The sequence below is a fragment of the Anolis sagrei genome, chromosome 2, assembly GCF_037176765.1.
Source record: "Anolis sagrei isolate rAnoSag1 chromosome 2, rAnoSag1.mat, whole genome shotgun sequence".
NCBI lineage: Eukaryota > Metazoa > Chordata > Lepidosauria > Squamata > Dactyloidae > Anolis > Anolis sagrei.
Window position 1 is genome coordinate 253,742,187 of NC_090022.1, and position 13,168 is coordinate 253,755,354.

Genomic DNA, 13,168 nt, shown 5'->3' on the forward strand with positions numbered 1-13,168 from the left:
CTTTCTTATGCTAGTTGTCCATGTGATTAGATTGTTTCTGCATTCCTTAGGTAATTAGTGATACGGGCTTCTGACTTGGAACCTGGTTTTATTTGGGTGAATGGAGCTGATCTTAATTTTTGCTTCTGGGCAGCTTTGTTAACACTGATTTTTTTCTTGAAATGTGATAATTTCTGTTTTCTTTAGGAGTTTTTCAGTATCTGTGGTGGTACAGTCTAGTCAGGATTCCCACAATTAAAATTAAATATCAGCGTGTACTATATAGCATCACATATAGTTTAAAAATTCATCACCTTCACTGTTAATTTCTCATTGTAAGGTGTGTAGTACTCAACTATATCACTACAATAATACTTTAACAGCTATAGATGTAAATTGGTTACATTGAAGTTGTGAAGGCATCTGTACAAACTCTCAATCTTAAACACAGAATCCACAGCTCTGTATGTTAAAGGGTTGCATGCCTTACAATGAGAAATTAATAGTGAGGGTGATGAATTTCTAAACTATATGTGATGCTACATAGTTTCTAGTACTTAAAAACAAGATAATTCTAACAACACAATGTTGTATAATGAAACTATTACAATACATTTGTGTGTCGGATATACATATATGATTTGAGTATATAACTGGAAATATTTGAAGATCCTATCAGGTTGGTAACACGATTACACAAAGTGCATGGAATAATGACAATAAATGTAATATTGCAAGTTTTTACAAGACAATATGTACAAATTACCATTGATATAGTTATCTATAACTGCATAGATAGGGAACATCCTGATGAAGGTTAAGAGTACAGAAGTTACTTCATCATGACTATTAAACATGATGATATATTGGATAAGAGAACTGCTGACTCTTTCTGCCATTGTACTACTTTGGCTGAGGATTCCAGGTGAAGAAGCTTTCATTAGTTATTTGTTACCTTTGTCTATTCACCCGTGCACCTTGTTTAAAGCATCATTTTAGCCTGGAAGTAAATTTGTAAGATACTATGTTCTTGTGATTTAGCTAAATGAAGGTTTTCTCTGCACCTGAAGTTTCAGACCCAGAGTATACGCCTGTCGGACCTGCACAGAAAAGCTCAGCTATGGAGAGGAATTGTCAGTGTCACTTTGATTGAAGGCCGTGAACTCAAGGCCATGGATCCAAATGGGCTTAGCGATCCTTATGTGAAATTCCGGCTAGGACAACAGAAGTACAAGAGTAAGGTAACTTCTTACAAATATTTTCCCAAGTGGTGGTGGCTTTTAATGTATTGCTGTTTTTGTGTTCTTCTCAGCTATTTTTTTAAATGTAGTACGACCCCCATATTCCACTTACTGAAACAGGGGATTATGGAGAATAGTGAACTCTATTGAAGTTCATTGCTTCTGCCAGCCGTTACCATACCTCTCTAGGACTTTTCTATGTTCTCCAGGATGATATTATTGTATTGTCTGGTAGAAGTTGTTCAGTTCAGTAGGGTTCACTATTATCCATCGCTTCCTTCTGGCAGCATATCATAGAATCACTTGGAAAACCTAGAAAATTCCTAAAGAGGACATTTTTTGTTGGATGTGAGTAGGTAAAACCTGTGAGTGTGGATGTCATATGGTACAGCCGGCTCTCCAAATGATCAGCCACACATCCAGCCAATCATGATTGCATGCTGAACACTATATCAATTTGTATGCTTATCCTGCTATAGTCTCTTTCAATGGTTGACCATTTTATATGAGGAGCACCATTTTAGTATATGATAATATATAATGGGACTTGAGCATACATAGATTTTTCTATCCATGGAAGGTCCTGGAACCAAGCCTCCAGCAGAATGTTTTGTTTTGGGTCTTAAATTCTTCAATCCAGTTCAAATGGGAAAATAAAAAAAACAATATACCATTCATCAAATAATTAAGAAAAAAAACACAACAGTTGCTGGAAGCAATTACAAACATTACCACCTTGCAGCATCTGGGAGTCCTCCAGCTCATTCTGCTCAGCAGGACTGAGTGATTATGTATCATAAATTGTGCAACAGCTGACATTTCAGGGTTTTGTATTTCTAATTAGTTTTGATTTTTGTTTTCATTTGAACAGCTAACACTCTCCCTTGTACAGCACTGCATACCCTACTGAAACTTCCCTAAGTGTCAATAATGTTTTCCCAAAGGAAGGACGTTGTAATTTGAGAATTTTATCCCAAAGTCCTGCTGGGCTCGTTGTGCGAGTTGAGAAGGGTTTTCTAATGTAGCACAGGGTGTTTGGTTTTGGAAACTCCAGTTTGAAATCCCCAACCATTTGGAAATGGAGATGTACTTCTTTGGACCCTGGCTAGTACTGAATTTCCAGATTGAAATGATTTAGTTAGCAATGTGTGTTGCTACATATTTTTTTTCTTATATAAGTTTCTGTTTGAGGCAGATTCTTGTCTGTCCTACAAAAATGTGTGTTGTATTTTGCAAAAATGTGCTTCTTTCCTCACCCCACCCCCTGTGCTAGCTGTCATAATGGATCTTAAAGCAAGAAAACCTGTAGAAGCAATTCCATATAAATATACTTCAAGCCTTGTTTTTCAAAATGACGATCTGACTGTAGGGATTAAATCTGGAATGTCTGATGGAAATCTGGTACGGTTTATAACAGGATAGAGAAAAAGAATTAGTCCAGCTTATTTCTATCTGGCCCTCTTCAGGTCTTTAGTAATGTTGGCTGGGGATAGGAGGGGTTATACTTATGTATCATAAATTGAAATTTTTGACAAAAAATGTCCCCAAAACATGCGACCCACTTATATACGAGTAAATGGTGGAATAGCCACCCAGCATGAAGATGGTTGTAAGAGACAGGGTCGAGAAGTACTCTCACCATATTACCCTTTCCTTACTTAAATAGAAGAAAGACAGTCCTCCATCCTTATTTTCTTTTTCATTCTAAATGGAGTTCATTAGCTATGTGGGGGGAAGCCATTTTGGGAGCTTAAGAAAGAGCAGAGTGGGTTTTTTTAATGTCAGGAGCAAACTTGAGAAACTGCAAGTCACTTCTGGTGTGAAAGAATTGGCTGTCTGCAAGGAAATTGCCCAGGAGACACCCAGATGTTTGATGAGAAGCTAGAGATGAGGTGGGGGCTCACCCCGCTTCCCAGATTCGAACTGCCAAACTGTCAGTCAGTAGTCCTGCTGGCGCAAGGGTTTAACCCATTGCGCTATTGGGGGCTCCTAAGGGTTCTAACCCCCCCCCCAAAAAAAACTGGTTTACTTATGAATTTTAACTGGTTAGGCAATTTATGAGTAAACCAAGTTTCTTTTTTAACCTGACAAATTTGAGGGTAAGATTTAACTTTTAACACCCCCCCCCCCCACTACGGCCCTGGCAAGATCCTTCTCAATTATGGAAACCTACTGCATGGCCTTGAGCAAGCCATACTCTCTTCAGAGAAAGGCAACGGCAAACTTCCTCTGAACTTATCATGCCAAGAAGACCCTGTGATAAAGTCATCTTAATCACTATAAGTTAACGATTTAAAGACAAACAATAATAAAAACTAAGAGACCTCACTATGAGATGTAATTGTATCACTTTAACTATGTCTCCTAATACAGAATCTTGACCATCATGTTTGATCTTTTTTGCATCCTATTTCCTAAGCAAATCCAAATGACATAATGAAGTAATTCCATGTTTTCAGACCACTCACTTCACTGCAGCTAAATTGCATTCAACAACTCTAGAATGTATCAGGCTACACAATACAATAATGTCTTTACTTTTTCAGATTATGCCAAAAACTTTGAATCCTCAGTGGAGGGAACAATTTGATTTTCATCTCTACGACGAAAGAGGTGGAATTATTGATATCACAGTCTGGGACAAAGATGCTGGGAAAAAAGATGATTTTATTGGCAGGTTTGTCTAATTATATGACATTTGTATTCTGGGAATGAGAGCTGAACTAAAGAGGATGTTATATCTCTGTTAAATAAACTACTTCTGTTTAAGGAATATTAATTTAGAAGTGATCTCTTGACTCCCTTTACTTCTATTTACACTTAAAATCATTTTCCTTGATCAGTAGGTGGCATATGATACCAATTTTCTTGATCAGTAGGTGGCATATGATACCAATTTTGAAAAGGCATCTTTTTTTCAAAATTTAAGTGCGGAATCAAGGTACAAAAAGTTCCATTGGCAAAAATTTAAGAGGCAGTTATTAACCATTCCTTGAAATATAAAATTGCTGTGGTAGTGATGAAGATATGTATGATTGAGATGATGATGCTGTTCAGTGAAAATTGGCTACTCTATAGTATAAGTGTATGATTGACTGCATTTTATGTGATTGATATATATCTGTCATTTTTCTCAGCAGTGCCAATTATGCTAAATATTTCCTGTTTGAAAAATTTAACTTCCAAGGATCTTTAGAAACATGAGTTTTATTACTATATTTATTTAGCATGTTCGGTTTCAAATATACCATCGATGATCCTTTATTTATTTATTTATTTATCGTGTCATCAGCAACCATTGTATTACAATTCTAACAGAGCAAAACAAACACAGAGATTAAAAAGAAAAAGAAAAAAAAGAAAGAAAAACCACACAGATTTTGCCAATTTGGTATTTGGTTAAATGTCCTTTGACCAGTATCTGGCCACTTGGAGTGCCTCTGGGGTTGCCGCAAGAAGGTCCTCCATCATGCATGTGGCAGGGCTCAGGGTGCATTGCAGCAGGTGGTCAGTGGTTTGTTCTTCTCCGCACTCGCATGCCGAGGATTCCACCCTGTAGCCCCATTTCTTAAGATTGGCTCTGCATCTCGTGGTGCCAGAGCGCAATCTGTTCAGCGCCTTCAAAGTCGCCCAGTCTTCTGAGTGCCCAGGGGGGAGTCTCTCATCTGGTATCACCCATGAATTGAGGTGCTGGGTTTGAGCCTGCCACTTTTGGACTCTCGCTTGCTGGGGTGTTCCAGCGAGTGTCTCTGTAGATCTAAGAAAACTATGTCTTGATTTAAGTCGTTGACGTGCTGGCTGATACCCAAACAGGGGATGAGCTGGAGATGTCTCTGCCTTGGTCCTTTCACTATTGGCTGCTACTTCCCGGCGGATGTCAGGTGGTGCAATACCGGCTAAGCAGTGTAATTTCTCCAGTGGTGTGGGTCGCAGACACCCTGTGATAATGCGGCAGATGATCCTTTAAAAATGGGTTAAACACACATTTTGAGTGGTTGAGTGCATTCTGAAGTAATGCTAAGGTACAGTTTGTGTTGAAAAAGGTCAGATCTTTCTGTAGGCTCCTAAGAGCTTCAGAGAAAAATCTCTGTCCCTGTGTAAACAAGCTATTGACCAAGGCAACAATCTCACCCCAACAGGTCCTCATCACTCAGCCTCTTTCACAAGTTTGTTCAGTTAACCATGGTTATAGCTTAGTAAGTAAAGTTTATTGATTAGTCCACTGACCATATCAACAATAAAAGACAAAAAACCCACCAAATAGACCCTAATCACTGCCCTAAAACTCCTGTAATAGTGAACTACATTAAAACACAATTAAAACTTGATAAAGTTAAAAGTTAAAGATAATTAAAAATATCATCATTAAAGTGCCAAGGTAAAACTTCATACCACAGAAGTTAAGGACGAAGGTTAAAACAAAGGTTAAAATAGACCAGCTATTAGACCACATATAGCTTAGTGTTACCCGTGGTTTATTGAACACAGCAACCATTTAATTTATTTTAAGCAAAAACTAGAGCATCAATAGTAGCATAAGACATTTCTCCATATAAAGGTAATATGAGTGCTCATTTTTAAAGCTAACCATTTAAAATCCATCTTTCAAAATCTGTAGGATTTATCTACATGTAGTTAATGCTCTGAAACAATCTTCTAGTTGTTTGCTCCGAACTTAATTTTCATGCAGTACATAAGGTCAGTCTTGGCTGCTCATTATGCATTGGGGAACAGCTTTTCCCTTTCCCTCTAATTGTGTTTTTTCCTTGGGTATGATGAATTCTCAGGTGTTTTGCAGACTCCTTGTCTATCCAGTACCTCATGCAATTCATTGTTAGTATTCCTATAGGCACTTAAGAGAGTATCTCCATCCCCATGCAACCACAGTATTTAGAGAAGCAGCTCCCCCACTGAGGCATCTCTGCACCATTTACCCTCTTATAGCTCCATTGTTGTAATACTTAGAGAGACCCTTATCTTTATTAGACCCAATGCCCTCACATGGCATTTGTACAGGATTGCAATGCATGAAGGAAACATTGCTGGTTGCAGAAAAGCAAACAGTCTTAGTTCTAACTCAAGCCCAAGGAAATTTATTTTTCCTAAATTAAGCCAATATCCTTTGTCTTCATTCCAAAGCAGAGTCCCACAGGTCACAGAAAGGGGTTGTTAAATATATTCTACTGTTTATGGTACAAGAGAGGAGAGGACGCTAACTAGTTTATATATTCCATAAAGTCAAGTAGTTTTTGTTCGCCCGGAGTGTGGCATGTTGGGAGTCAAGTAAAGGCTGCATATTTGAAAGATCCATAATGGATGAAATCCTCCCTTTGGCATTTTTAAACATGTCAGAAAGATGATACACAGAACTTTTTCCACTTGACTTGGTGCTTTTATGAATTTAAGACAGTAGCCATTTCCCCAGGTCCATCTTGGGGTCATTCTGATGTTCAAATATTGCTTATGGTCATGCCATTCAGTAGAAGCTTTACCAGCTGATTCTAGTTAAGCAGGTTAAGATTCACCAGGAACTTGCATATTTGCCAGAATACATTGGAGACCTTCTGGATTGGACCAAAAGGTTTCACAAAGTGGCCAATATGTTTCCTATGGCAGCCAGCAAGAACAATACCCAATACTCTCTCACTTGTGTTTTGCAGCAATTTATATAGATGGGCATATACTGCCTCATGTACTAGAGGTGATATATAGTCATCCTATTAGCCATGTCAATTTCGAAATTCCATTAATGTGCCTGTTTTAAAAATGACCAAGTTTGCAGCCATCACTGGCTCTTGCAGCAATGAATTCTACTGATTAACTATGTCTCAAAAAGTATTTCCTTTATCTTAGCTTCAGTAGATTATGATGGGGAGAGAGAGAAGCTGTTGTAGGTCAGACTGTGTTTCTTCCATTGCCTGAGATTCAGAGAATGGTGGCAAAGCTTCTGCAGACCCACAGGGGTCTGGAAATGGGGATTTTGGGCAGGAGAGTGCTGTTAGTCATGATGAAGCTGAGGATTGTGGGATAGTCAAGCCTGCATTAAATGTTCCAGAATGTGAAAATAATGTGTTAATTGGGGATCCAGAAAAGGATGCCTCCTTCGATAGAAGGGGTCAGATCTGTCAACAGAGACATCTGGCCAAGGGGAGCTCCCAAAGATTAATACACAAGAAGAATCCTCCTGAATCTTCCCAAGGGAAAAGGCATGGTTTTTTGAGTATATATGAGAGTAACTGAGGCAGATTCCTCAGAGGAATCAATGTTTGGTTTAAGACAGCAATTCCTTTCTCATGTTCCAGTTTCATGTGCCTTGGATTACATGTTTCAAGTTTTTGTTCCTGTAACTTTATGTGTCTTGGTTTGCTGTTCCTGGATTATATTGGAATCACAGACTCTTGTAACTTCTGGATCTTTATCATGGTTTTGTTCATTTCTGTTTCCCTGGATGAGCTTTGTATGCCAAGTCTTTAGTTATCGTTTGCCTGAGCTTGGTGTTTGGATTCCTGTTTTCCAAGTTTAAGTTACTCTTACGATGGACAATTTCCTATACTACTTTTGATCATTTTTTTATCCTTTTGCTGAAGCTACTTTTATTGTTCAATAAACTGCTTTGCTATACTGAACTCTGGAGTGTGAGATTGGTTCAGAGGTGCCTTCCCAGCCCTGGTGTATCACAGAAGCTCCCTATGAACTTTCTCCACACCATGCATAATTTTGTACACTTACGCATGCCTACCCATCCTTGCCTGGTTTTTTAAAACTCAACAGACCCAAATGGTGTAAAAGAAGGAAGGAAGCTGTTCCACTCCACTGATTATTATCATTGCCCCTATCCCAGCTATACAGCATCATTTTTCATATGCAGTGACCAGGACTATGCACAGTATTTAGTATGTGGTTATGGAGCCCCCGGTGGCGCAGTGGGTTAAACCCCTGTGTCGGCAGGACTGAAGACCGACAGGTTGCAGGTTCAAATCCGGGGAGAGGCAGATGAGCTCCCTCTATCAGCTCCAACTCCTCATGCAGGGACATGAGAGAAACCTCCCACAAGGATGATAAAACATCAAATCATCCGGGCGTCCCCTGGGCAACGTCCTTGAAGACGGCCAATTCTCTCACACCAGAAGCGACTTGTAATTTCTCAAGTCACTCCTGACACAACAAAAAGAAAAGTATGTGGTTGTACCATACTAAAGGCCATTCTATTTCAATAATTTTTCTAATTACGGTATACCTATTGTGGAATTTGCCTTTTTCTTCACACCAAGTTTCTGCCTGGTAGATTCTGCAAAAACCTCAAAGCCCTTTTTGGTCAGTTGCTCCAGCTCAGATTCCATTATGATATATGAAGTTGGGCTCTCTTTTCCTCATTATATGTCACTGTGTGCTTCCTTACATTGAATTTCATATGAAGTTTTGAGTGCCACCCCTCCCAGTTCAGAGCGAACATTATTGAGTTCTTCACAATCTAATTTTATTCTTTCCACTCTGAATAATTTTGTATCATCTGCAACTGGGCCACCTTGCAGAAGATGCTTGACTTTCAGTGAGTATTCTTGCAGTAATTTTAAGAAGCTAATTTTAATCTGCTAATACTAAAGTAAAATTTTTGAATGATGGTGACATTATCTTAATCACCATGAAATTATTTACCTTCTTATCACCTACAATTTTGAGAGCACTCCTGACTTTACCACATTAACAATAATCGGCTAATAAATCCCCATGGTTGTTACACTGTTAACACCTAAGAGTAATCTGGCCAAATTGGTTGCTGACAGCTGCAATATATTTCTAAGAGAGAGTGCTGTCAGTGAACAAGTTGTTTCTCTGAACGTACACAGGATAAGTAAATCCCATGTTGTACAATTTTATTCAGCCGGACCTATTTGCAATCCAATATAGAGGATTTATAGTGTTATTTATTAGTATGAAGCCATGCATGTTTATCTTCAAAATGGCATTGATTTTTGCTCATATTTTTATGCCAAGGGATTACTGCTGACTGATTTATTTTCACCTCTGTGAGTCAGCATTCCCCCTTTCAATTGATGGAAAGTCTGCGCAAAAAAGAAACTGGCATTTTGGCCAAATGACACATTTATCTGGGGGAAAATAGTCCCAGGTCACCTCAAGTCAACGGGTAAACAAGTCTGTATCTGTGCTGATGGCTCATTGCATCATCTTTGCCCAATTTAACCTACCATAAAGAGCACCAAAACTTATGCTATGATTCATTTCCCCTTTTTTTCCACCTTCACGGTGTCATGGTTTTACTATGCAATCGTTTTCACATTATCTGAGTTTATTTGATGTTTTCTTTAGCAAATACATCAGCCCAATAAGGAACAAGCTGAATTTTACCTAAATTATCTCATGATCGTTATAGGAGGTCTTTAAAAGACTCTTGAGTGTTCCTACACCATTGTTCTTTCACAACACTCATTGATGAACAAAATATTCCAGGGTAGAGTAATTGAATTACTTTGAAAATAATTTTTATAGACAGTGGTATATATGTGCATGAAGAACCTCTTCAAGTATGATCTCTGTATAGCTCACTAGACTATTATATCAGTAAGTTTGTGTATTAGGACTGGGTGCTGAAGGCACAAATCCACCCACTTTATTCTTAGATAGCCTGGATGAGATCCCGATAGAATGATACACTGCAACTCTTGTAAACAGGCACTAGAATGAATAGGTTCAACACTTTTGCCATTATAGCAATGACACATAGCTTTCAGGCCCCTAAGCAGAAAGCTAGAGCAAATTCATAAAGTAGAGGAGTGATATGCACACACATCCTTCTATAGAAAATGTAGTGTCAAATGGAGATTATGTGCACACATGCGTGTATTCAAATATGGGAGAACAGTGTCTATCCCGTGGACCTTATCCAGCCTGTCAAGGTTCAAAATTTGGTTCGCTAGAGCAGAGATCAGAAAATGTAGTTCTCCAGATGTGGTTGAATTGTAGATTCCAGGAATTGCTAACTAGCATAGACAATAACAAGGGATGCTGTGAGTTGCAATCCAACAATATCTGGGTGACCACATAATTGCCACTTCTGTGCTAGAAGTCCCCCTTCTTCTTTCCATTTCCATTTCCCTTCCTCATCAATTGACAAGAACAATTCCTAATTTCTCTGATGAGAGATCAGAAGTAACAGGGATTCACCTGTGTTTGCAGAGGAATTCCCAGCACTATCTCAATATCCTGACTAAAAATACTGGGGGCTCCTTATGGACTCCCTTAAGCTCATAACGACAAGTATGATTCCTAACAAGGGATTCCTGTACATACTGCTTCCCATCATTTCACAGATCCTCAGGCTGTTTCTGGCATTTGAATTGCCCATGAATTTTATATAAGGGACTCCATTATATTATTCCACTGTATATAATGAGACTTGGGCATATAGGAATTTTTGTATTCATGGGTGTCCTTTAAACAAACCTCAGTGGATGTGAAAAACCCACTATCCTGTTCTATCTCTCCTGAAATATTCCAATAAAGGATGTTTCCTTTATTGAACAGATACTGCAAAGACAATGTGTCCTAATGGCAAAACTGCAGTCTTCACATCACGAATAGACAGTTGTGAGGGTTGGAGGATCTTGGAGGGCTATATACTTGCTGGTAGCTCCTAAGGGGGGTGTAAGAAATAATTTCACCTCATCTACTCTCCTCTTTGCTTTAATAAAAAAGGAGACATTTGATAGGAAAAAAACTAAAATTAGAACGGAACCTTCTGGGATCCTAGGAGACATTTAGGGCATTTTTCCCCATCCCATTGGGGGAGGTGGCCTGTTTTCTGGGTTTCCGTGAGGGGCAACCGGAGGTCTTAAAGCAGCCATAGAGGTGTATGTCATCCCTATAGGCTACACTTCAGTTCATGCTTTCCATAAGAAGAAAGATCCTTGTGGGATTTTTTGTTTTGTTTTGGGATAAAAAAAAATCTTGCCCACCCTGCATCTTAATTGGGGAGAGGGGAGCAGACGATCGCATTTGCTAATCTGTTTCAGATAGGGTATTCCCCCCCCCCCCCAAACTATGCTATGATTCTAACATAAGCGGGAGACAGGCATATTAATTCATCCATTTGTTTGTTTCATGTTAAAAACCAAAATAATAGCAGAACCATAATGATGCCTGCTTCAGCAGTATATTATCCCATAGGTCTAGATGAGTATTTTCTGCTGTCTCTTATGTTAATGTGATGTGCATTGTCCTTGGCTTTTGTGTTGGTTTTTCACACTCACTCTCCTCCCCTCACCATTATTGCTTGATTTAAGGACATGAAGATCCTTGGCTGTTTTATCTTCTCTGTTTCTCTCACCCGCTTCTCCACAGTTACACTAAAGCACTCTAACTGTACTGCAGCAGGTGTCCCAACGTGCCCTTGACCCTCCTCTGTCAGACAGCTAACATAATGATTAAACTATTGTTTGTGGCCTGGAGTCTTTGCTGAGTGACAGATAGATTACAGATAATTTAATGCTTATAGTTAAAAGAAGTAGTACTCTGATGGCCATGTTACACTAATTTTATTTTATGATTAATAAACATACCTGGATTTTAAAATAAAAAACAAAGATAATACTTGATATTAATGTTAATATTATTGTATTCCTGCATGTCTGAAGGCACAGTTCCTTCCTTTCCCCTCCTGACCCAGTTTCTCCCCAATACCTCATTTCATGCTGTGAGAAAGTTCCCACTTTTAAATGTTCCAGTGGGAACTTTTTAAAAATAATGGCAAGTGCTGCATGGAAGGGAGATTTAGGTTGGAATTGTGGCAACGATGTGAATGATTAAACTTCAGCTACCATACCAATGAGACCCCAATGAAAACCTGCCCCCAAATTAAACAGGGACAGATTTTAATCACACAGTGGCTTACAATCTCGCTCATACAGCAGTGTGCATCTGATGATATTCCAGCTGACTTTCTCCCTTGTAATGGGAGTTTCTGTTCCCCCCGTAGCTCCCTGCAAAACCCCAAATCTGTTCCAGGAATTCTTTTTAACCTGATTTGGTGGTGCACAGGGGAGCTGTAGGAGGGGTAGAATTTGATCGGCCAACAGAGCCTCTTTGCTGTTTGAAGAATATCATTTGATATGACTCACAAGTAACATGTGTCTTGGCCCTTGGAAGAGATTTAAAGAAAGCTATAGGAAAATTCTCAAGCTGTTCTGTTGCAAGGGTACTGGCAACTATGAAATGATGGATTTTCCTTGGGTTGTTGTAGGTTTTTTGGGTTGTATGGTCATGTTCTAGAAATAGTCTCTCCTGACGTTTCATCTGCATCTATGGAAGGCATCCTCAGAGGTTGTGAGGCCTGTTGGAAACTAGGAAGATTGGATTTATATACCTGTGGAAAGTCCAGGGTGGGAGAAAGAAATCTTGTCTGTTGGAGCTAGGTATGGATGTTTCAATTGGCCACCTTGATTAGCAATTGATGGCCTGACCATTTTTAGGTGTGGCTTGTTACTGCCTGGGGGAATCCTTTGTTGAGAGGTGATTAGCTGTTCCCGATTGTTTCTTGTCTGGAGTCCCCCTGTGTTTGAGTTTTGTTCTTTATTTACTGTTATAATTTTAAAGTTTTTGTTCATTTTCATGGTTTCTTCCTTTCTGTTGAAATTGTCCATATGCTTGCGGATTTCAATGGCTTCTCTATGTAGCCTGACATGGTAGTTGTTAGAGTGGTCTAGCATTTCTGTGTCCTTAAATAATATGCTATGTCCAGGTTGATTCCTCAGGTGCTCTTCTATGGCTGACTTCTCTGGTTGAATTAGTCTGCCGTGACTTTAATATTTCTTGATTCGTCTTTAGACGCTGCGTTTGGTGGGCCCTATGTACACTTGTCCACAGCTGCATTGTATATGGTAGACTCCTGCAGAGGCGAGAGGATCCCTCTTGTCATTTGCTGAATGTAGCAT

General features: G+C 39.1%; 1 protein-coding gene across 4 annotated transcripts in view; it reads left to right on the top strand.

The window, feature by feature from the left end:
* Positions 1 to 13,168, top strand: part of MCTP1 (multiple C2 and transmembrane domain containing 1) — a 232,711-nt gene that overhangs the window by 113,134 nt on the left and 106,409 nt on the right. For all 4 annotated transcript variants that reach the window (XM_067464541.1, XM_060761792.2, XM_060761793.2 and 1 more), the window contains 2 exons: positions 1,050 to 1,220; positions 3,767 to 3,897. In XM_067464541.1, the coding sequence (XP_067320642.1) occupies positions 1,050 to 1,220; positions 3,767 to 3,897 (302 nt within the window). The remainder of the gene's footprint in view (positions 1 to 1,049; positions 1,221 to 3,766; positions 3,898 to 13,168) is intronic.